Source organism: Epinephelus lanceolatus, chromosome 12 (genome assembly GCF_041903045.1).
Source record: "Epinephelus lanceolatus isolate andai-2023 chromosome 12, ASM4190304v1, whole genome shotgun sequence".
NCBI classification, from domain to species: Eukaryota; Metazoa; Chordata; class Actinopteri; order Perciformes; family Serranidae; genus Epinephelus; species Epinephelus lanceolatus.
This window is the reverse complement of record NC_135745.1, coordinates 27,474,742-27,500,358: the sequence shown is the minus strand read 5'-3', so window position 1 is coordinate 27,500,358 and position 25,617 is coordinate 27,474,742. Positions and strand designations below refer to the sequence as shown.

The 25,617-nt window shown below is 41.6% G+C and overlaps 3 protein-coding genes across 4 annotated transcripts; 2 read left to right on the top strand and 1 right to left on the bottom strand.

The window, feature by feature from the left end:
• The first annotated feature begins 1,025 nt into the window (after positions 1-1,025).
• Positions 1,026-7,734, top strand: bcl6ab (BCL6A transcription repressor b). Its single transcript, XM_033651478.2, has 9 exons — positions 1,026-1,115; positions 3,377-3,548; positions 3,648-3,869; positions 3,975-4,838; positions 4,944-5,071; positions 5,170-5,337; positions 5,427-5,557; positions 6,029-6,166; positions 6,368-7,734. Exons 1-9 carry the CDS (start codon positions 1,085-1,087, stop codon positions 6,509-6,511), a joined length of 1,998 nt encoding a protein of 665 aa, XP_033507369.1. The 5' UTR covers positions 1,026-1,084; the 3' UTR covers positions 6,512-7,734.
• A 1,977-nt stretch (positions 7,735-9,711) lies between these two features.
• On the bottom strand, positions 9,712-19,759 carry cmpk (cytidylate kinase). The gene is made up of 6 exons (XM_033650924.2): positions 19,497-19,759; positions 16,259-16,405; positions 14,954-15,106; positions 14,752-14,828; positions 13,563-13,659; positions 9,712-10,462 (listed from the first exon to the last, which is right to left on the bottom strand). The coding sequence occupies exons 1-6, from the start codon at positions 19,638-19,640 to the stop codon at positions 10,421-10,423; spliced, it is 660 nt and encodes a 219-aa protein (XP_033506815.1). The 5' UTR covers positions 19,641-19,759; the 3' UTR covers positions 9,712-10,420.
• A 61-nt stretch (positions 19,760-19,820) lies between these two features.
• On the top strand, positions 19,821-24,820 carry fam78ba (family with sequence similarity 78 member Ba). Of its 2 annotated transcripts, XM_033650923.2 has the most exons (4): positions 19,821-20,013; positions 20,198-21,094; positions 21,256-21,535; positions 23,266-24,820. In XM_033650923.2, exons 2-4 carry the CDS (start codon positions 20,760-20,762, stop codon positions 23,506-23,508), a joined length of 858 nt encoding a protein of 285 aa, XP_033506814.1. In that variant the 5' UTR covers positions 19,821-20,013; positions 20,198-20,759; the 3' UTR covers positions 23,509-24,820. The 2 variants fall into 2 exon arrangements, with proteins under 2 accessions (XP_033506814.1, XP_033506813.1); XM_033650922.2 differs by having other exon boundaries at positions 19,821-21,094.
• The last annotated feature ends 797 nt before the right edge of the window (positions 24,821-25,617 follow it).

Sequence of the window (25,617 nt, the reverse complement as noted above, 5' to 3'; positions counted from 1 at the left end):
GTTCAATAACATAATTTAATATTAAGCAGTCTGTTCCAATTTTATTGACAATATTTATGACACACAGTGGTTCTTGATCCACAGTTATTCAGGAACTTATTGTTAGTTGTTGATTAAAGAGCAGTTAGTTCCTGATTTGTTGACTCATGTATCGGTAAGTACTCAGAATTTTGTGTTACCCAGATGAATATACAGCTGTGATATTGAGACAGGAAGTGGTGGGAACACAGACAGCGCAAGTGAGCCTTTTGGAGAGTTGAAGACTTTACAGACACGCACACACAATGCTTTCAATAGCCTGTGTGTGACATAAAAATTGGATGCCATTGCAAGTCTCTTTATGCATGAAAGGCCACAAACACTCTCAGATGTTAGAACAAGTTTGTCACACCGTTAATTTTCAGCACTGCACAATTCCCTAAGACACCAAGCACTTGTCTAAAACAAACTTAAAGACAAACTGTTCACGTATATGAATGAATTCAAAATGTTCCTCTCAGTCAGTGTAAACAGATGAAGCATGGCTCCAGGCCAAAGCAGACTACAGAGTAAAAGCAGCATTGCAACATTCACTGGCTGCTAAAACGCAGCTACTCTAAGGCAGCAAACTGTTGTGACGCAAACCGAGTGGTGGGGACATGTCAAAGACAAACAAACTAAAACCGAGGGCATAACATTTCAGATTATTAGAAGATAATGTGACTGCGTTTTCCCATCTCTTCGTGGCACCTCGGGCAAGTTTACAGCGACAACATGCTCTCATATTCCCCACGGTATTTATAACTCGGTCAGCTGACCTTGCACTTGAACGCATCCACCACACGGGGAGACAAACCTACTTCGAAACAAACTGAATAACTAATATAATCTCGGTTGTATTCTGTTTTAATCGGACAAATATGTTTTACTGGTAATGTTAATGAGGAAGGACATGTTTTATAGTACAATATTGACAGGAAGTGGTTGTAGTGTCGCAGTTGGTGGCGAGCAGCTCCCCCGCCCTGCTGATAATGGTACGGTCCTCTGTTGAAATTCCGAGAATTGAGCTGCTGTGTTTCTTAGAACTGGATTCTCAGAACTGGTGATGCACAGAGTTTCGAGGAAACTTTTACAAGGTGACTTTTTTTCCTTCCTATTTTCTCAGCATTAGGTCAGGAGTGTAGTGAAGTAGCAGATGCTCGTGTGGCTGCTCCGGAGCTGGAAACCTGTCAATATTTTGAACGTTTTGTGATTGCTTTTAGCCGAAACACATTTTGAACTTAGTAGAGTTGACAGCTGCACTGTGTTTAACTTTATTTTAGACGGAAGTGCGACTTTTAGGCTGTGCTGGGTTAATTTTGCAGTTTAGTGCCTGTTCTTTGACTGAAAACAAGCAGCAGGTTTAACATTTAGCCGAAGCAGCACTTTATAGTCATACTTAATGTTATTTATGTCACATTTTGTAGCTGTATGTGAGTATTTGGCAAGTTTGAGGCTACAAAAGTGGCGCAACAGGACAAGTCGGTCTGGTTCTGTCATACCTAATTTTCCTCTGCGCATTTATGTCGAGGGACAATCTTTTCACTTCACTGAATGTCTCCAACGCAGAGCCGCTGGCTTCATATTAGTAGTTTGACTCGAGCAGACAGTGTTTAAACTCATAATGAAAGTACAGGACAGTCCCCAGACATGACAGCTTAGCACAATTTCTAAACTTGAACGGACTTGTGCTGGCCTGTTCGGTGGCGCACAGCCCAAGTTACGCAGCAGCAAACTAACCACTCCTTGGAATAACATCCCCACCGAATCATACCGTCTGAGTTTGGTCTAATATTTCAGGTTGAGAGATGGACTCGAGAGATAAATTAAGCTGCGGGAGAGTAAATGTTAATGGGTTAAATGAGATGAGCTGTACTTATATCGGGGAACAGGAAACCTCTCTGTGTACTGGCAACCTAATCTGAGCAGCCAGGACGGAATGTGCTCAACGTCAAACACGTTTACAACCTACAGGCTGCAGGCTGCCAGCACTTTGGTGTGCTCTGTTAACACGCTGTGAAACTGCAAGGAGAGAGCAGACATGAGGGAATCATACCCGCATCATTTATATCTCACACCTCAGCACTTTAGGATTGTGTTTGCAATTAATAGTTTGTGCATTTGCTGCATGTTCCTGAGATTTTTTTTATCATCTTAAAATCATGATAAGCGTTTGTCAGACTCGCATAGATGTTGACTTTCTGATAAATATCACTGTTTAGAATAATAACATGTTTAAATATCGCTTATGCAATAATATTACCGTCATCAGGGCCCGATAAGAAGTAAGGCATGGCTCGAGAGGTTTAGTAAAACTCCCTTTTACTTTTCTCTTTGCAATGGCGCCGCTCTTTGATGAAACACTGTCAAGACACTTCAAAGCTTGTTTTTGACTGTAAACCCCGCAGGCAGGTGGCTTGTGTTAGTGAAGTATGAGCCCGAGGTGATAAACAAAGAGTGTTTGTTGTCTTTTATTGCATGTATAGCTCAGTGGTTATCATTTATTAATTATATCATTTATAAATTTATTAATTTAATTTATTAAGTTGGGTTTAGAGTGTAATTTTGGGGGTTTAAGATTTCTTAAGTGTACCAGAATGCAAGGGTGTAGGTTTGGGGGGGTGGGGGTCCTCTGCCAGACAGTTTTGCACAAAAAGGGGTTCATTTTTACCGAGACATCACTGTTTCCTGCAGAGATAGTGCCACGAAAAGGTTTTTTCCAACACATCGCTGCGTACTGAGGCGGGATTGTGCCACCAAAAACGGATATTTTAAGCCAAGACATGATCTTTTCCGGACTATAACCAAATGTTGAGGTTAACCACAGTGTTGTTTAAATGTAAAGTTCCAACATAATGTTACACAATAGTTTACAAATGTAATGTATCAGTGGTCAGAGCTGAAGGTGATGGAGTAAACTTTATGTGTCATTAACTGATTATAATTTATTACAATTTTGATCGTGCAATTTTGGGGTTTAAGATGATTTCTGAAGTGTAACAGAATGTAAGCGCGTAGGTTTCATTTCAATATAGAGGGGGACACATATCAAACATGGGTTTTTTTAAAAACACATGCACATGTTCTAAATACTGAGGGAGGCACGTCCCATGCACCCCACCCCTGAAATCTACACCTGGGCCAGAATGTACAAAATTTAAAGCCCGTCTAAGCTGCAAGATAAAACTTATCTCTAATGTTGTCAGAGGATTTAATGATTTATTTGGTAGTAATGTTTTTATATCCAGACTACAGTTTGTGCACGTCTCTTGTGCGACTTAATTTAGTAGTGGATCACTGTTGCTGCAGATTTTAACTAATAATGATCTAAATATTTATTGTTTTTGCCCTTGCTCAGATTGCGACAGCATGGCCACGACTGCAGATGGCTGCATTCAATTCACACGCCATGCAGGCGACGTCCTGCTCAACTTCAACCGCCTCCGCAGCAGGAACATCCTGACTGACGTCACCATACAGGTGGATGGACAACATTTTCATGCTCACAAGGCCGTATTGGTGGCCTGCAGGTATGCAACATCATGAGATCTGACAGCAGCATTAGCACTTGTATTAGTACCTGTGCGCATTTCTAACACTGTATTCTCCTGTCCTTTGCTCTCTTACAGTGGCTTCTTTTATTCTGTGTTCATGGACCCCAAGAACGCAAACCTCAGTGCCATCAGCTTAGACCCCAAAGTGGACCCCAAGGGGTTCTCCATCTTGCTTGACTTCATGTACACGTCCTGTTTGGACCTTAAGGACACTCTGGTCCTGGCCACCATGAACACAGCCATCTACCTCCAGATGGAACACGTGGCCGACACCTGCCACAGATTCATCAAGTCCAGGTAAAGGGAAATAGAAAATGTGACAAGACAGGATCTGATTTGTCGGAGAAAATGAGAGGGCTCTGAGTTAGAGGTAATAATTAATCATTGAATATGTTCCTGCAGGCATCAGATCGAAGAGGTACAGACCAACTCATCACATCTGGCTGAGGGTATCCCTGCTTTGAGGCCTGGTGATGAGAAAGAACCAGACTTTAGAAACAACCACATATCAACCTCATCCCCTCTCCAGGAGTGCAGGGGCTACATCCCCAATGTCTTCAGGGGGATCAACACATCTGGCTCCTATCATGTATATGGTGATCTCCATGTCACTGCTGGGAAGCCAGAAGGCTCCCATAAGGTCAGCGACCTCCCCAGAGCAGGGGCTTTGTCTCAGAAACGATGCTCGCAGGTACCCAGCACCAACATGGCTCGCAGTGAGTCCACTGCCATCATCTCCCACGCTGTGCCATCCCACCCCAGTTTCCCCACCACTATCATCAGAAACGCAGGAGCCCACGGGAGCCTTCAAAGGCCTGTCTCCCCCATGGAGGAAGACAGCATTCAGCATCCACAAACCAGCTGTCTCAGATTGTCTCCAGGTTTTAGCAAAGGTGTGATTTGCAGTCCTCAAAGCCCCCTCAGATCTGACTGCCAGCCCAACTCGCCCACTGAGTCCAACAGCAGCAAAAACGCCACGCTGAGCCTCAGACAGCCCTCTGACTGCCCCAGCGACGCCAAGGCCCACAACTGGAAGAAGTACAAGTTGATTGTTATGAACCAAACTCCCGATGAGAATGAAAAGGAGTCTCACGGAGGCGGCGCTGAAGCTACAGCCATGTCACCTGCGCTGAGCCCCTGCAGGAGTGGTGCAGCAGGGGGACACAGCGAGGTCCAGTCAGAAGAGGGAACTGGCGAGCAGAGAGAAGAAGTCCTGATGTCTCAGAGTGTCGACAGCTGTAGCAGCAGCACCTGTAGCAGCATCAGGTAAAACTCACACTCACTGTGAGAACTGTAAACTGAAACTAAATATAAAATTGTTAAAGAGAGGAAGTTAATTTTATTTTAACACTGGTTGTCTTTTGTGTGCAGCTACCGCAGATGCTCCTCCTGTGGCTGTGACAGCCCTCATTGCATGGAAATGGGTCACCTGTCTCCTGACTCCTACAGCCGAGAAGATGCCACCAAATCACACTCAGATTATTCCTCCTCCGGCTCTGGTATGTGGACTTCAGAAGCTCCCGATTTCCTTAGCTTATATGTTAAGTTTTGAATTCAGGTGTTAAACCTCTGTTGATTTTATTGCTTCCCTGTACAGAAAACAACATCTACTTCTGTAATGGCTGTGACTCCAAGTTCACAGAGGAAGATTCCCTTAAAGAACACATGGCCCAGGTGCACAGTGACAAGCCATACAAGTGCGACTGCTGCCAGGCTGCCTTCCGCTACAAGGGCAACCTGGCCAGCCACAAGACCGTTCACACTGGTAAGATTAATAATTAAAGGCACCATCAAGCCAACTTAATGGATGTGGCTGTTGTATTCATTGCGCAACCTGGTGATCTTAACTTCCAGGTGCGAAGCCGTACCGCTGCAACATCTGCGGCGCTCAGTTCAACCGACCAGCCAACCTCAAGACCCACACACGCATCCACTCTGGAGAAAAGCCATATAAGTGTGACACGTGCGGTTCCAGATTTGTCCAGGTGAGGGAAAGAAGACAAGCAAATGTCAAACCACTGCTTTTGTCATATTTGAAACTGTCACAATATCAACACAAAAGTACATGCAACAGATAATCTGTGGGGAAAAAAAACATGTTCCTCCACCTCCTAGTAATGCTTCTAATGGCCTTACTGCAAGTATTAAATTGAAAACAACTCTAATGTAGCTGTCCTGAACTGCGTCCAAACTGTCAAACTAGGCAGCTCTGATCATATGACTCAAGATTCTGTTATTGCACTGCCTATTTCTCACCTCAAACATTTTCAGAAACATATTTTAGTGTACTGGTTAGCTGTAAAATTAGAACAACTGCACAGATAATCTGTCTCGTGTACTACTGTGTGGATGTAGTGACAGTTTCAGCAAATACAACAACTTATTTTTATGAAAGCTACTGTAGCTGTAGGTATGTGTGTGTGTATATGTTAACATATGCTTTAATTTTCTTCCAGGTGGCCCATCTCCGTGCCCACGTCTTAATCCACACAGGAGAGAAGCCGTACCCTTGTGAGATCTGTGGAACTCACTTCCGCCACCTCCAGACGCTCAAGAGCCACATGCGCATTCATACCGGAGAGAAGCCTTATCATGTAAGCCTCCTAGTCTGACCCCCTTTTCTTATCCACTGTGTCTGCTGGCTAAGAAGAGAGTAATCCCTGCCCCCCCTCCATGATCCATGTGCCTATCAATAGTTATAAGTCCTGGGAGGTAATCCTGGAGAGCTTTGCGTACCTGTGGGGGTTGGGGGATGAGAAAGGTGATCCTAAATTATTTTATTCTTTTCCCCCCAGTGTGAAAAATGCGACCTCCACTTCAGACACAAGAGCCAGCTGAGGCTTCACCTGCGGCAGAAGCATGGCGCAGTCACTAACACCAAGGCTCAGTATCGCAGGACGCCCAGCAACATCACCACAGGCCTGGTAAACACCTGCTGAGCCGGCAGCGAGTCACTTTTGTTTTCCTTTTGCATCGGCTGCTGTGTCGTCAAAAGACTTTTTTTTTTTTTTTTTTAACAAACAGAAACATAAATATTATGTATATGTTTGCCCTTTATGCATTTGTAAATGATGCACATTTATGTAAGCTCTTTGGTATTTCAAAGATTGTAGAAGTTTATGCTTTGGTCGTGAATGTCTAACAAGAGAATGTACATTTTGAATGTGAATTTGAGCAGGCATTTCGCTATTTGGCAAATCACCTAACAGAGTGTTAACATTGAAGGACAGTCCTCTTCCTCGCTCAGAGTGAGAATCACTGTTACAGTTTCGCTTTAGATGTTGGCATGAATTTGCCCAGCGATGTGGTCACAGTTTATGCAGTTGTTTTTCATTCGCTTATGTTTTGTAAATAAGATAATATATATTTTCAGATTGCCGTCTGCTGGCAGAGTACGAATATATTTGTTTGTCAATAACACAAGGGCTTTTTATTTTGCCATTACATAGTTTGTGGTACGTATTGTAATATGTACAGATTGTCATTCATATAAAAAAAATTGCTATGTACATATTTTCTTTTTTTTTAATCATTTCTAGCCTGTTGGTATTTTGCACATACTCATAATGCTGTAATTCATATATTTTCATACTATTCATTCAAATATTTCTACTTAAAATGTTCATGACATGTCGAACTGTTTGCTAGACCGCGTGCCCAGCACTTGCTATTTTCTTATTTATATTCTAATTTTTCCTTTGCTGTATTCTATTACATTTTGGTGCTGCAATGATCCCCAGCTGGATCATGAACATATTTTATCTAACCATCATGTATTATAGTGCACTCGTACCAACCAGTGTATTAACAGTGCCTTACATTCACAACTCTCTATTTGCTACCTTCTCAGACTAACTGTTAACGCGGTATAACTTTGACTAAGCCTCGGTATTAACTGCTGTTGTGATGCATTTCACATTCGGTACGTTGCTCTGTTGTCATGTGTACGCATGTCTGGTACTGTTATTTTGGAAGCTAGTTATCTGTTGAGTGTAGCTCTTGAAATGCAGATACACCAGGCCTCAAGCTAAAAAACAAAAACAAAAAAAATGCTCAGGAATATTAGTAAGCAAATGTCTTTGTAACTGCAGATTATATATATATATATGAAATATATATATATATATATATATATGACATGAAAATAAAAATGTATTATGTAGCACCTGGTCCGATGATTGTGTTCATTATTCATCAAGTATTGCTATAGTTTATTATTATGATTATTATTTTTGTCTTCTTTGCCTTAATTGGACAGGGCAGTCTCGGTATGGAGGGGGCAGAGGGTGGGAGGGTGTGCGGTGGAGGGTTGCAGGCTGGAATTAGGCCTGTGGCTGCTGTGGCGAGGACATTGCAGATGTATATAGAGTTCCTTCTCTACCCACTAAGCCACTGGGCGCCTACAGTATTCCTATAGTTTTGTGGTTAAATGTAGAAGAGTAGGTTTTGTTTCAACTGTGGGTGGAGTACATATGAAACAAGGCACATCCTGGTGGATTTTTATGCACCACCTTGTGACTTTTCTGTCTCACTTTATGGTGGAGATGTCATATATTTAGCCAAAATAAAAGCTCTCTGCCATTTTGTTTTTCTTGAGAGGACAAATGCACAAAATGTTCTAAATACTGAGTGGGACATGTCCTCTGCATGCCTCCTGAAATCTACACCTAAGGGTATATGGAAGGTGTACTTGCTTTACTTGAGTACTTGCTTCTCTCTGGCTCCCCCTGGTGTTCACTCGTATAAACTGTAATTTATCCTCTTACATAGATTTAAAAAAGGAAATGACCTGCAGTGAATGTAGAGAGGAGCACAGATGGTTTAGTTATGGTTAGTTGATCAACTAGCCTCCATTTATGTGTAGGTAAAGTGGTAAATCTATGGAGGACAAAATTGTTTCATTAATCACAAATTACATGAATAAATTAAACATGTATTAACACCAAAATATATAAAGAATATTTTTGATTTAGTAAATAACCAAAATTTGGAAATGAATGCCGAAATACAGAAATGCTTAATTAAGAAAATGTATATAAATACTTGAATAATAAAAGCAGAAATGTAGAAATGTATGGAAGCACACTGCATTCTGAATGAATATATTTTTTTAATTTTCTATTTATTCAGTTAATGCAATGAGCTTCCATAGCAATTCAAGAACATAATGATAATTTGTAGAAATAAATTTGCACCTTATTTCTATAGTCATTAATTAGCTATATTTATTTAATTGACTGGAAAAAAAAACCCTGGATAAACCCACTCAAGTCATATCTATTTCCACCTGCTGATAGATGAGGGGTTTGTGATTTTTCAGAAGTCTTCAAGCAGTTAATAACTTAATTTAAAAATGTATAAGGTAGCACTTGTTGCAATAATCATGTTCATTATTTGCAAGTAAGACATAATTGAGCCTTTATGTATTACTGTAGTTGTGTGGTTATGTGTGTAGTGTACTTGTTTCTCTCTGGCTCCCCCTGGTGTTCACTCCTATGAATCAAAATTTATTCTCGTACATAAATTTAAAAAAGATTGACTTACAATTAACATTTGGAGGTAAAATATTTGGAGGTAGGTAAAATAACTAAATCTCTGGAGGACAAAACTGTCTTACTGACTTATCAATAATTAACTGAATAAATTAAGCATACATTAACACTGAAATATACAAAGAATTACATTTTTTAACTGGTAAATAACCTTTTAAATTTAAGAACAAATGCTAAAATACAGAAATGCTTGATTATACTTTCCAAAAAATTACATATAAATATGTAAATAATTTAAGTAGAAATATAGAAATACAATAATAAAATGTAGATGTGTAAAAATTACATTTATTTATTTACCATTATCTATATTTATTTAACTGACTGAAAAAAAAGTTCCAGCTCAATTTCTACATTGACATGTAGCGCTGCCTGTTGGCAGATTAGGGGTTTCATAATTTTGTAAAATCTTGTGTAGCAATTAATAACTTGATCAATTTATTATCATCGACTACAGCTCTATACTTGTATAGTTAAATATACAGAGACAAATAACTACAAAACATACCGTATAAATAGGATATTGTCACACAGTATTGACTTGATATTCTGGATTAATTGAACAAAACAAATGAAAGGAGTCATTGTTTTAACTTTTACAGTTTTATCCCCCGTCCTTCAAGCAGATACAGTACTGATTTAACGAAATGATTTCTATCTTCATGTTTTCTCTGTGATTAGTCCCAGCTGTCACAGCTGTGATGAAGCACATCCAGGTGTTCTAGTACAGTCAAATATTCATTGCAGAATGGGTAACAGAAAGATAAACCTGGTCATGTCCCTTAAGTGCTGTCCATTAAGCATGACACAGATGTTTGATGCATTTTATTTGGAGGCTACTGGCTGCCCTGCCAGTCGTAAATCAAACCCAGTATGTCGTCATCAGGTCAAACTATTTGGTCTGAAGCACGATGGCTGCTTCCAGTGACATGATACTCATCAGTGAAGACATCAATGATATACACCACCAAAAAGTGTCTATGCTAACCTTACATTTGTTCCTATGCGAAGGCCTCGAACTATGATGAAAGACAGTGCAGACGAGCTGTGAGCTCCTCTAAGCATGAACTACTTAATCACAAATAGCTGCTAGGCAACTCTACTTCTCATTCAGATCAATACATATTGTACACACATCCACAAACAAACAGTGCAGCATTTTACAAAAAGAAATGGAAAACAAAAATTAACCAAAAGTAAAAAGTAAAATGGACATATAAACTTATTATAGTGTGCTCGGAGTTGATAAAAAGAAAACTAAAAATGTAAGTGAATGTTGTTGGCAGCTGGAGAGACTCAACCCTCTTTGTCTAGGATGACTTTCACATCAGCAAACACCTGAAAGAGAGAAACAGGAGAGTTTACTTTGACTTGTCAGGACACAAACAGACGAGTCATTTCAAAACTGGAACTACTACCCACACATGACATCTGACTGTGGAGCCAGGGACTTTATTCAGACCAGTATAATGGTGGGAAATTATAATGGGAAACTGGAGGAAACCAGGTGAGCCCTCTTTTAAGGAACGGTTCACGGAGTCGTCAAATGTTGCATCATATGAACAAATCTCTTTCAGTTCTGAGGACAGGACGGAGAAATGTGTGGCGGAGTGGAGAAGCTACTTGGAGTACACTGCTGGTGTGGAAGCATTGGAGAGAGGAGTGCCAGAGAGAATGTGTTATGTTGGAGCACAGCGAGTGTAGCTAAAGACCCAGACACACCAAACTAAATTCAGAGAATTAGTGGCTGCGTCAACTCATTTTGCCTGTGTCTCCACCAAAAAGTTGCAAAGTTGCTACACAGACTATGGTCAAGCAGCATGTGCGTTCTGCGCCTATGTACGAGGATATAACTCCACACCAGCTGACGGCGGTCGTCTGTATTCATCATTCAAAAAGGGAAACAGGAAGACCGTCTTGACGGTAGTTAACCAGTCAGCACATTAACAACACAATCCAGTGCTGAAAATACGGTAACACAAACCATCACAAGACACTTCTGCTAAAGAAAAACAGTCTTACCTAATGTAACATGTTTTGATCTCACTTCCTTTTAACTTTAGCTGTTTGTTTACTTTCCTCATTTCTGTTTCTCTTCGCTGAGCTGAACCACCAATCAGAGTGATATCATTCACCAACGGACTCTGCTGTTGTTGATTCAACATGGCCAAAAAAATCCAATAGGGCTAATGATGAGGAACACCAACAGCCCATCTTTGACTGATGGCCAACTGTCGGCTTGGTGTGTCAGGGCCTTTAGTGTTATCTAAAGGATGTCCTTCGATGTCATGGCTGAATACTGAGCTGATTTCAACAATGTGAAAAAGTCCGCAGCAAGACTTGGGCACAAAAAAGAACAGAACAAGCAAAATGTACAAAAAAGTTTAATTTTTCTGTAGGGATCCTTTCCATAATGTTGTCAGACACTCAGAACAACAATCTGAGCCTGTCAGTGACAAAAACAGCACGTTAAGTGGACGTAAACTGACAGTGTGAACAAGCCCTGAATGGCTACATTGCAGCCTGTTTCACAGTTGGCTGCTGCAGCGCTCTTGCTCAATACTGGACCATGTTCAAAAATTGATGTTCCCATTAGTTACTTAGACCAGTGGTTCCCAACCGGGGACATGACCCCCTAATTTTAATGCATTACATGTCAAAATTTAAGTCATTTATGTGTCAAAAACAAATAACGTGTGTTGGGGGCACTAAAGTCTACAATGGTTAAAATATGGGTCCCTCAAGAAAAAGGTTGGGAACCACTGACTGTAAGTACTATTCGGACGGGATTAGTTTTACATAGGGATGTGTACTAATGTCAGTTACACAGGATGTCTGTAATATAAATGTTCGATTCGCACGGGACAAGAAATCTCCGTAATTCTACCAGAGATGGGAGTAGTACCTCAATTTGCGCCCTGGCATCACCTCCCTGTCGGCATGTGCCTGCTACGTTGCTTCCTGTATGTGTAATAATATTTCATGATTAGCCCATATGAAAAACTGCCCATGATCAGGATTGTGTGTATACAACGATTAGCAATATCGATTTATATTAGGCCTACCTAACACAACCAGAAGTCTCGTGGCTCTGAAAAGTGCTTTCTTCTCGACCTTTTTGATTGGTCTCCCACGTAGGGCTATGCGATCATTAGAAGAATGTCCACTATCACATCTGCTGACAACACCGAATGCTTCTTCAAGCGCCTCCATCATCAAAAAAACGCGGAAAACTAGTTGTAAGTGCGGGAAAATGGCTGTAAACAGGATGTGACGAAATATTTACATATATTTTTACAGAGGATCGTGTTCGCACGGGATTAATATTACCCGAGGTATTTTCTCCAGACCGTTTTACAGAAGGTAAAGGAGTCGTAATTTTTACTGACATTATCCGTAATGATTACAGACATGGTCCGTTCGGAGGGGACTAAAATCCCTGGTAATAATTACTTTACCCCACGTCTCCACGTTAAACTAATGCCGTCTGAACAGGGCTTTAGACACAAAAACAGGAAAAATAGGGTCCAGGTTGGAGAGTACTGGTATTATTTCCCGTTAATAATACAGTTACTTGTGTTTTTGTTTCTCCACAAAAATGTTTGATGCATCCAAGTCAAGTATCAATAAGCAACACATATTTTTGAGTGGAGGAAAACTTTAAAATCTGTTTTGTTCCTTTTTCCCATAATGGGCAGAGTCGCTCACTCCCCACATCTCAGCATTTAATCGTAAAATGTTGTAAGTGAAAGCAGTGATGACCAAAACCACAAAATAACATTACGGTTAAGGCTGTAGCCTGTGCTCGATCAAGGCGGGGGAACACCTTTGTCTGTGATGTCACCCTTGTTTCTGGTGAAGGTTATGAAATTTTTAATAATACGTGGAGTCAGACTGGTGACTTCACAAATGCTAAGATTAGTTTTCCTTTTGGAGTTTTTTTTTAAATAGCATTTAGTATACATTACGGGATTTCCACTTTGGCTTGCTGAGGAAGTTTTCCCTCTTGCTTCACTGGAGGATTTCCACATTCTACCATGTGACACAGTGAGTCCTCTGTTTCCTCTTCTCTAAAGCCGTTGACAGACTTTGATGACAAATGGAACACTTGACAACAGGGCTTCTGTTAAACGCTGTTATCTGACAATCTCTCTTCTTTTTGTTTTATATTACTTGATCTGTCCTGACTAAAATCCCTCACAGCCCAGTGATCAAACCACTGTGGAACTGCCTTAAGCTGCAATTCTTACATCTACAAGCTGGAATCCAAAATACAAATATTAGACAATGTGAGAAAACTCTTTAAGTCTCTCGTTATGGGCTTGTTTGCCCTGATTAACAGGTTTATCACACCTCCTCTCACGCCCCACCCACACAAACAAACAATCTATGGGTGCCGCTCACGGATGTTTTCTTCCAGTCGATGCCATTTACTCACCTCATCCACAGAGCGAGAGGCGTCTATAGTGCGCACCTTGCCGAGTTTAGCATATAGTTCAATGATTGGTCGTGTAGAATGCAGGTAGGTTTGGATTCTGCAAGAAAAATATGCCTGGTTATTGGGGTCAGACGACACAGGGGACTCAAAGGAGACACAAAATAGGCCAAAAACATACATGCAGGTATCCAACAGTCAGCTAAGTGGGTCAGACAGATCTATACTGATCAGATAAGCTTGTTGTACTTTGTTACAGACAGAAAGAAATCAGTTTATGAAATCAATTCATTGTATAAGGGGAACTGTTGTGCTTTTTCTTATTTTCTGTCACATATATAAGGTTAAAATCAAGTAAGTTCATATTAAACGTGGCCAAAGTTACACATAATGAGGTAAATGTAATCCCTGTGAGCAAAAACCTCAGGCCTCAGGTTGTTCTGAATTCTGTTTTCAAGTGTTTTTCTACTTTCGAGTAGGGCTGGGCAATATGGCCTTTATCCTTTTTGATAATACATGAACAATTTATTACACATTCATGTATACAGTACATCGAGTATAATTAATAAATATTGCACCCCTACTTTCGAGACAAGCTGACATCAGCTTGTGACGGATTTCGTTACATGGTCATCTGATCCATGCATGCAACTGCAAATATTTACATTACGTACAATGCTACGTGTAGCTACATGCTAATGTCAAGGGAATATGTAATCTGTTACTGATGTTGTCAATTTCTCTTTGATTTCGAACCATATTCCTGCTAGAACATGTCCAGCTGTGTTTAGAAGCTGTTATTGGTGATTTTTCATGGTAGAAAGTGTTGCTATTCTCTGTTACAGTCATTCCCCAGCTGCAGTGATGGTGCAGAGACACCAAGATGCGCGAGACCCGGAAATGCTGACCAATCAGAGCAGACTGAGCTTTTTGGGAGGGGGCTTTAGAGAGATAGGTGCTAAAACAGCCTTTCAGACAGAGGGTGAATACAGGTGTTTCAGCACAGTATGAGGAAAATAAAGTGTTTTCTGACCACTGAAGCATTTAAACATGTTTTAGTCGAACCCCAAAATACAAGTATGAATCTGAAAATGAATATAACAGGTCCCCGTAAAAGGTAAATACACACCTCTGGGATTCAGTAATGTTAAAGTCTAAAGTGACAGGTTTTGTTTATGTTGCAGGACTGTACCTTTTCTCCAAGCTTTCTCTGTTGTCATCTGTGCGTCCACTGTTCTTCCCTCTTTCTAAACATCTACTGACGCAAACCTGTGGACAGAAAAGGCAGAAACTGTGTGCTCGGTGTGAAATGTCTCTGAGGATATCAGCTCCACTTTCTGTGTGCATCTGAAAACAGCTGGAAGGGTTTTAGCTTCCTGGTTTCCATGACGCACCTCATTGCTGCAGTCGAAGAAAAGCACAAATTTAACATCTGCTTTGCTGTCCATGACTTTGTTCCACCCCTCAAGGTTGTCCTCGTTGCGGGGGAAACCGTCTATGAGGAAACGGAACTTCTTCTCGTCTTTCTGCATGGTCTCTTCCATTGCCTTACGAAACAGAAACAACAACACATAAATATTTTACTCTGAATGTGAATTCAGGTTTTAAAAAACACCTTAATGATGTTTAAAAAACAAAGGGTTTTAGCGAAAATGCACGTGTTTGGGAAGTACGGAGCATACGACTGGATAAATGACAACTGGATTTTACTGCACGAGTTGTGTGAGAGCTTGTAAAGTGACGTTTTTGATATAGTTTTGCTGATGTTAAACGTGGTACCCTTTCAATTAATAAATCAATACGTTCACTGTTTTCCATGGAGGCATGTGGGAAAAACTTATTTTTTTTGTCATGAATTCAAGGTAACCTGTCATGACTAACTGATATACAAATGGTCATTTTTAGTATTCCTCTAAACCATAATCTCTCTTGGTATACAAGTATATAACGATTTGTATGTAAGTAACTGTACATGGCTTCATTTTATTCTCTTCTAATTTAAATGTTTTTATATATGGTTATAAATATATATTTGAGAAATAGAATTCTGCCGTTTCTTAAAATTAACAAAAATTTCTGAGAAAACGATTCATGGGAAAAATTCTGCTCTTGTTTTACCAATGACAAGATAATTATCTCTTTAATTCAGAAAAACAAGGCAAATATTTTTGTTGTAAAGTGAATGCATTACGTCTCTGTAACCTTGAAACCTAAAGTGATGTCTTCAAATCATTCATAACTGAACAATCCTCCAAAAACCCAAATATTCTGATCTAAATTACATGAAGCAGGAAGAGATACTAAGTCATCATATTCTTGAGGATAGGAGAAGCAAATGTTTTGTGTATTTACTTAATAAATGACTTCATGCATCAGTGTAATCAATGTACTGATTGTGACTTTTGACTATTCTGTAGTTTGAGTAATCGCCTTGGTTGTTTCAGAGTAGTTCTGCCCAGATATTAAAATGATTAGCCAAGTTAGCAGAATCAAAAACTGATCTGTGATCAGAGTTGAACTTTAATTTTCACTTTCCACAGTAAAGTTATTTTTGAGCCCTATATACCAAAATAAAAGCCGAGTTGTGTTGGGTTGCAAACAGGGCATGAATAGAACCATCTGATCCTGGACAGACTGGTCAGGTTTGTCTCTTGTTAGGCAAACACAAACCAGATTTACAGCCTGTGCTTGGTGCGTACCTTCTTGAGTAAGTTGATAGTGATTTCCACGGGGACAATTTTGCCCTCCTTGATGTAGGTGGAGATGAGGTATCCGACTTCTGACCCGTCTCTTGCTTGCTCTGCCCTCAGCAGTTCCCCCGCTGACAAATGGGTGTAGCTGTAGTTCTGAAAGACAAACATATTTTAAAACTATGATAAGTTGATCTTTTGTGATAAAAACTGTATCTCAAACTAAATCACTTCAATGCTAGTCATTAAGAGTCGATTTCTGGCGAGGAGAAAGTAATGGTTGGTCTTTTACAAAAAGATTTCTACTGATACTAAAAGTCTAAATTTGAGAAGGCGGCCTTTACAGCCAGGCTAAAGTCGTCTCACTCACAGACCAGGAAGAAGTCGGTACGTGTGTGCTGAATGAAAGGAGCCTCTTTGTATGGCTGCCATTCAGGACTAACTGTTACTTGAAGCACGGCAGCCAACACCCAGTTACATCCGTGAACAGAAGTAGTTATAAAGTCTCTCTTATTTGAAGCTCTCTCTCTGTCAGTCAACACACACACACACACACATCAAAAGAATCTACATTACCCCCCAGTAGAGCTGCAGCTTCATGAGCTTTCATGACTTTCAGACAAACATCAAAGCAGCATCCTTAAGTAGAGCTCTGGCTTTTCAAACTTTTGGGATGTTAAAAATAGCTTTTTGTCAGACCATGGACCGTTTCACCCTACTTAGCATCACTCATGCTCTCCAGACCTACCCAGTCTTTAGTCTGATTTTAGGTCATGTTTTATTATGAATAACAACGTAGTAGAGCTGCAGACTATCATAGGATACCGGAATATTCTTGTGTACATAACTGCAGAAACTTTAGGCCAAGTGAATAATATATGATGAAGTACAGTGATGGAAGAAGGACCCGGATATTTTACGCATTGGCATAGTATTGGCATCAAAGTCTACTTAAAACACCTAAGGTAAAAGTACTAATTTTGCAGAATGGCCTGTTTCAGAATATCGTTTATAATATCGCTTGCTTACAATTAGTAATGAATTAATATCTAAGCATCACTTTGATGTTAAAGCTGTTAAAGGTGGAGCTTATTTCATTTTTTTATATACTGCTGGGTAGCTTTATCTATATTAATACATCAGTTTATTTGTTCATTATATTCTGTATCAATAATCTAAATCTACAATTGTTGATAAATCTTTAAAATTGCTTCCTCCATAAACTGATCAGTTTTTTGTCTATTAAATGTCAGAACATGGTGGAAAATGTCTATCAGTGTGTCCCAAAGCTGAAGATGATTTCCTCAAATGCCACGTTTTGTCCGAAACCCAAATATAATCTGTTTACCATCACAAAGTTGTCACAAACCAGATAATATTCACATTTAAGAAGCTGGAATGTTTACGTTTTTCTTCAGAAACTACTCATATTGATTAACTGATTATTTAGTCAGTTGGCGATTAATTTAATACCAACAAATTGTTTAACTAACTCCCTTGTTAACTATCTGCTTTAAAAGAACACTACGATCATCTGCTGCTGGTTTATTGAAGGTTCACAGCAACGGCCGAAAGAAAATCAGGAATGCTGCCTTTGTTTTTTACGCCCCAAAGCTATGTAACACACTACCTATAGATATCAGGGGAGCCAGCCCACTAATTAGTTTTAAAAGACAGGTAAAAACTGTTCCCTCTTGCCTTTAACTAGCTTTGACTTTCCTGATACAGGTCTGAAACTCTTCTGTTTCAAAATGTTGTATCTTGCTTGATTTTATGATTTGTGGTTTTATGATTCAATTATTTTATGATTTTGAGAATTATGGTTTTTCTGTGACTAGTGGGTGGTGGATCTAACGGAGAAAGACTGTGGTGAGTTCTACTTGATCCACAGCGCCACAACTGGCTGGCAGATTCTGGGGCAGCTGAGGGCTGTACCCGGCACAAACAATACCCACAGTGAGGTTAACTCTTGGAAAGACGTTCCAGGGTAAGCTGAAAGATGCTTATTTTGGTTAATCAATATCTACTGGTGAGTTTGTGTCTGCCTGGAATAATTGACTCTGAAAAATAAATAGGATTTTTTTGTCGATAGCTGATATGTAATAACTCATTTGACCCATAACCGATACCGATACCAATATATCCGCTTCTTTCCCTCCCTAGCTTGAGTGACTATCAAGTCTTCTGTAGTGGACTTGCATGCATACTCTTATCGTGTTGGCCCACCAGCAGATGCAGCCATGAAATACAATAATTTTCAATGTATGTAAAATTCATTCATTGTGCAAAATAAGAAAAAGGTATGTTGGCCGATTCTGATTCTGATGTTCTATTTTTATGTGAAGCATTCAGTGCTTATAATTCCCGTAATGTAAAGCACTTTGTGTTGCATTTTTTGTATGAAAGGTGCTATATAAATAAAGTTAATTATTATTATTAACCAATTACTCCTTGCAGCTCTACTAGTTGGAGTAGAAAAATAGTCTCTGAACTATAGCGGAGCAGAGGTATAAAGAAGCATACAATGGAAATAATCAAAGTACCTCACTCTTGTACATGAGTACAGTACTTGAGTGAATGAACCTGGTTACATCCAACCACTGTTGAAGTATGGCCCATCATCCCTTACACCTGATGTTGACATAAAAAGCACCCCACCCAATAAATGTCCACATCACCATCTGTGCCTGTCTGCTCAAAGTCTATGGTGGAGTAACCGAGCCCACCCCAGACTTACAATGACCGTTATATAACCTCAACTAAACAGATGAGTTAATGATAGGGTTACAACACAGAGCAAATGTCAATAGGTTATCTCCTCTTGTTGGCTCTATTTGTTCTGTGTGAAGCTAAAAAGCATTTCATTCATTTGGCTACATAACATTAAACAGTGGGCTAGAATACATTATATATTTTACTGCTTTGACTCAGCACTCAGAAACACACACTGGGGAGTTTCTCAATGATTAAGAATAATAATAAGTAATGTTTTTAGCTCCTGTATGCCAGTACAGGCTTTTAAAGAGGCACATACCCACTGTGGCTAACTAGCTAGCTTGCTAACACAGGTTCATTTTAGAGGACAACCGGAAGTCAATCAAATTTAGACATTACCGTATAAAAAATGTGCTACCAAAAGGAGAACTGGCACTAAAATGAACTAAACACCATTTCCATTACGACCTGCTTACTCCCGACTATCAAAGTCGGTACTTTTCATTGTCCTTTATCTCGCCATCTCTCGTACCTCCACGATGTTGGAGCACTGGGTCCCTTTGCCGGCGCCAGGCCCGCCCAGCACGAACACAACCTGCGGCTTCATCATCAGCGACACCCGGTACAGGAAGCTCGGCACCCTCTGAGACACGTTACCGAACAAACGGAAGATCATAAACCAGCACCGGCAGCTACAGATGTAAACCAGCGGGGTGAGGACAGCAAAGAATAAGCGGAGCTGACCGGTGAATGCGTGTCACTATCCGGGGGTAGGAAGTCGATGAGGCAAACGACACCACTTCCGCTGTTGACTCCAGCGACCAATGGGGTTGCAGGAAGCGCTGATGCGGCCTGTAGACACGCCCACTTGCACTTGTTATTTTTTTCAATGCAGAGGTCGGGTGACGCCCCTCCCCTGCCTCCCTAGCATCAGCACCTCCAAACTGAACAAGGCGGCCGGGAAAAGGATGCTCTCCGGTCCGCGATGCTCACCAGCGCGAGGAGACCAAACGATGAGACGACCAACCGCGAGGCGCTCGAGCGGCTGGGTATAGTCACTGTTTTCTGCACGTTTATGTTGCCTCGCTGCCTCCATTCATGATGCACCATTCATGCATCCCCAAGAATGGAAGCACATTGCGAGGAAAACATATAAATCGCCTGTTATAGCCTTGTTGTTTCGCTTTTGTAAGACACATTCTCGCTCGTTTGATGAAGCTTCTTTTCATGTAGGTCAAGGTGATGAGGAGCCCGATTTTGTCTTTTGAGGGCGCCGCGCGAATGTAGGGCTAATACAGGAAAGCCAAGCAAACAAAAGGCATCCAGCCCCCCTCCTCTGACGCACCTGGCTGCCCTGTCGCCACTTGACATGACAGCGCAGAGCCGGGAGCAGAGCAGCAGGATCAAGGGGCACCGACGTGCAGCCGGACGTGTGGACTCGACAGGGAACAGAGGAGCCTCCGGACGCACGGCGGAGAAGCAGCAGCAGCCCAGGGGAGGCCGGATTGCAGTTTCTGGGGACGAGCGCCAAGGGCAGTGCGGCAGTCAGCAGGCAGACCGGGGGGAGGAGGCTGCGGAGATCTGTGATACTTCCCCCCCAGGCCCCACTGCGCTCTCACCTCCACATCATCCTGAATATATCATGGTGGAAGCTCTTATGTTTCATCAATGGTGACTGTGACACTCCCCATCATTTTCTCTCCTCTTTTTTCCTCCTTCCCAACCAATCAGTGATGATGGGCAATTAAAAGATTAGATCTGCTCTCCAGGCAAGGGTGGACCCCGGAGGGGACTGATGTGCATACTGGCCAGGTATCATTTGCTCCCTTCTTCTCTGGTTTTGCTCATTTTGCTTGCTGCCTGCACTATGGGCTGTATTCAGAGCATCGCATGCAAGCCCCGCATCAGACGGGAGAACATTGTGGTGTATGAGGTGTCAGCCTCTATTGACCAGTGTCCCACCATCATTGAGGAGAACTCGCCGATTGTGCTTCGTTACAAGACGCCTTACTTCAGGGCCTCAGCAGGGGTTGTGATGCCACCAGTGCCCCGCAATGAAACTTGGGTGGTGGGCTGGATCCAGGCTTGTACCCAGATGGAGTTCTACAACACCTATGGGGATATTGGCATGTGAGTGTATAGCAGAACCCTAACTTTCTGCAACTGACTGAGCTCAGTGTGTTTGGGTATAGTGCACACATCTCTCACACACACTCAGAACATCCAGACCCTGCACCTGCCACTGCCAAAAAAAAGCCTCTCACTCTGTCCTCTTCTGTCCACTGCCGCAGGTCCAGCTGGGAGTTACCAGAGCTGCGAGAGGGTCGGGTCAAGGCCATCAGCGACTCAGACGGCGTCAGCTACCCCTGGTATGGCAACACCACCGAGACAGTCACCCTGACCGGACCCACATCCAAACCGTCCCGTCTGACGGTCAGCATGAACGACAACTTCTACCCCAGCGTGACCTGGGCAGTGCCCATCAGCAACAGCAACACGCCCATGCTGACCCACATCACCCGGGACCAGAGCTTCATCACCTGGCTGGTGGCGATGAACTCCGTCACCAAGGTAGGACAAAAACACAGCCTGGTATTGGAGATGAAAAAGTGTGTTCCCACTTGCACCATGTCTTAATAATATTGTGTTGTTCTTCCAGTGTTGTCACAGTTATATGTTTTGCCCGCTTTAAACACTGGCTATACATCTTTAGAGACTGCTCTTGCATTACACACACAGACTGACTGTGATGTAATCATCCCCCCCCCTGCACTTTTCCTTTGTGGTGTAAAGTTACAAAGTACATCATCATTGCCTTCAACTCTGCTGAACGAAGCCCCTGCAACGGCCCATCAGGAGTTAGTCTAGCTTGAAATGTGTCTAAATGCTGACAGTATTCATGTACTGTCTTTGTGGAAGAGTTATATTCTTTTTAGGCTTTTGTAGATTAGGCTATTATTGGTTGAAATGTGGAGAGCAGAGGAAGAGCATGCATGTATAGGGACAGAAAACTGGCACTAAAGATCTGTATTTTAGCTAAACTTTCTTCTGTGTCAGTTAGGATAAAATTATATTCAACAAAACCAAAGTGATGTATCATTTATTAAGATGCACATTAACTACACATTGATCAGCCGAAGAGGTCATAATGCACAATCAGTTGAAGCTTTGACTCTTCATGTGCTTAAAATAGACTGCACCATGAATACACAATTATACAATACTGACCTTATTAAAGGGACAGTTCACACCAAAAACAAAAATATGTATTTTATCTCTTACCTGTAGTGCTATTTATCAATCCAGATTGTTTTGGTGTGAGTTGCCGAGTGTTGAAGATATCGGCCATAGAGATCTCTTCCTTCTCTCCAGTATAATGAAGGTAGATGGCACTCAGCTTGTGGTGCTCAAAGCGCCAAGAAGTACAAGTACCAGCTCAGTGGCCTTGTGGTAGAGTGTCCGCCCTGAGACTGGGAGGTCGTGGGTTCGATCCCTGGCTGGGTTATACCAAAGACTATAAAAATAGGACCCATTGCCTCCCTGCTTGGCACTGAGCATCAGGGGTTGGAATTGGGGGGTTAGATCACCACATGATTCCCGAGCGCAGCACCGCTGCTGCTCACCGCTCCTTCAGGGGATGGGTCAAATGCGGAGAACAAATTTCACACATTGAGGTGTGTGACAATCAGTGGAACTTTACCTTTACCTTATTACATTTGAAAAACTCAACAGCAATGTCTCTTTCCAGAAATCATGACCTGGTTACTCAAGATAATCCACAGACCTTGTTGTGAGCAGTTTCATGTTGGAACTATTTCTTTCTACTGACCAAAACCCGCCAACTATATCACCGTGCAGAAGGAAGTGTGCATCTACGCATGGTCGAGAGCACGAGATATAACCATTAATGACGTCGTCTTCTGAGTAGATACATGCTTTTTTTTCTGCATAGTGATACAGTTGACGGGTGTAATTCAGTAGAAAGAAAATAATTCCGACATGAAACTTCTCACAACAAGGTCTGTGGATTATCTTGAGTAACCGGGCCATGATTTCTGGAAAGAGACATTGCTGTTGAGTTTTTCAAGCGGGGTTTTTTGGGCGCTTTGAGCACCACAAGCTGAGTGCCATTTAGTTCCATTATATTGGAGAGAAGGCAGACATCTCTACGGCCGATATCTCCAACACTCAGCAACTCACACCAAAACAATCTATACTGATAAACAGCACCACATGTAAATATGTATTTTTGAATATGGGGTGATTTGTCCCTTTAACATTACGCTGCTCTCCTCCCCCAGGAGCGCATTGTGTTGCAGACGGTGCGGTGGCGGATGCGAGTGGACATTGCCGTGGACCCTGACATGCCTCTAGGCTCTCGGGCCTCGTTGGTGGGTCGTCCCTACCAGGAGCAGCCGCACATCCTCAACTACCAGGAGCCCATCCCCCCCAACGCGCTGGGGAGGCCGAATGCCAACGACGCCCAAGTGCTAATGTGGAGGCCACGGAGAGGAGCGCCACTAGTGGTCATCCCGCCAAAATAAGAGGGTCAAACGGTTGCACATACTAAAGTGTTGATTGTTCCCTCTTGCAGGATAGGGGGCATGAAGGTGATGAAGTCCTGAAGCCGATCAGAGAAGAGAGAATTGATGGTTTCCCTGCGCTTAAGATGCCAGTGGCTCATTGCCCCTGAAAGATTTAAGTGGACCATTATAACAAGCCAGAGTGGATATTACATCTTGGATCTGACACAACACAGTGTCAGAACGGAAATCTACAACAAACTTGTGTCAAGAGCCTGGGGTGCATCAAGGCTGTTTTTGGCCCCCGACAAGTTTTGGACTGCATTAAAGAGTTCTGCCTGCTTTTTAGCAAACAAGGAATGCTGTTTTTAGACGTACCACAGAGGTATTAGACACCAACGAGAACTGCATCTTGCATCCTTATGTAGATCTTATTGCATGAGAGCGTGAGAGAGACAAGAGAAATCGTCCTTGAGAAGTTTAAGAATAGCATTTGTTTTGTATAACTTGATACCTGAAGACATTTTGATTGAAAAGTCAGCCAAAAAAAACAAACAAAAAAAACCCTGCGGGCTGGTCAAACCTCGTCAGTGCCAACTAAGGCCTTCAGCACACTCAGTACCAGAGTTAAAGGATGTATTCAGAGAATTTTAAAAGAGACAAAGTATTATATGAATCTTTTTAGGTTAAGATTAACTCATGCATCAATCAGATTGTATTAAGAGCACCCACCTTGCATAAAAGTCTGGAAGAAGAACAAACCTGCTGTAGTTTTCACTGGAGTTTTGCTAACACACCAAACTTATGCACCAACGTATTTTCAACTCAGTCGTGCAGCTGATATTTTATTCAGATGGGTGACAAACGATCAGAGGAAGGAGCTGGACCTGTTACCACATTAAATAAATAATGTCAACTATGCTTTCAATAAGTGCGGTGTAAATGACTTGGAATAGTGCCATACAGCAAATTTAAAAAAGAGGGCGGTAGCTGGAATGAAGCCGAATTGTACTCAGTTCTAAGGTTGATTCGATGTGGCACTAATCAAGCCATGTTGCACTACCGAGTTACATAAATCTTCCTACAATCAGGGAATCTAAATGTACTCTTAATGGTTTCCTTGGTGTGGAATTAAACCAGACTGCATTTTGAAAATGATTTGTTCAATTTAGTGCCATTATTTAAGACTGGTTTATGAGGTCATATTACAGTTTCTCATTATATCGTTAATGTATATCAGTGGTTCTCAACTTACGGGCTCACATTCGGGTGCAGGGTGGCCAGCTAACCATTTTCTAATTCAAAAAGCAAATAAATTGATTTACACTGGAAATGTTTTGTATTTTTTTCTGGAGAGATCATAAGAAGCATGACTTCGATCCCCCAGACTTCCCTGGCAGAAGTGCAAGCTGAGGCCCCAATGCCTTCAAATCCTAGAGACACCCCTGTGCAGCCCTGCACAGGGGCTGCTGCCACTGGACTTGCCTGTTGCAAACATCGAAAAGGTTGAAAACTGGCAATTAATTTATTATATATACTGATAAATATTATTAATGTTTGTTAAAGGACCAATGTGTAGGATTTAGTGACATCTAGTGGTGAGGATTGCAGATTGCCACAAGCTGAACCTTCGCTCACGTGGAAAGCGTGAACTCCTGGTTATAATTCCTTCAGTGCTCATTGTTCAGGAGGTTTTTAGCGGAAGCCGAATAATCCGCAGAGGTCTTTTCCTCTTCAAAACAAACAGACCCGGTGATTTAAACCGGTAAAGACGCTGAATAAAGAAGTAAGATCTGTGTTTTTCCAACGCTGTTTGGCTCGTCGCAGAGGGGCTGCCAACGTGAAAACGTGAATGGCCCTATCCAGAGCCAGTGTTGGGTTTGTCCGTTCTTGGCTGCTGTATTAACGTGGCGATGTAACATGGACAAAGACCTGCTCCCTATGTAGATATAAAAGCTCATTCTTAGGTCACTAGAACACAACGATTTGAGTTTTCAGGTGATTATACACTAAAGAAAACACACTTCTATATTCCTTTTCTGTCAAAATACCCCCCTATATCCTACACACTGGACCTTTAACTGGCCTCCTGTCATTCTGCAAAAGTGGCAAACCAAGTTGAGCATCCCT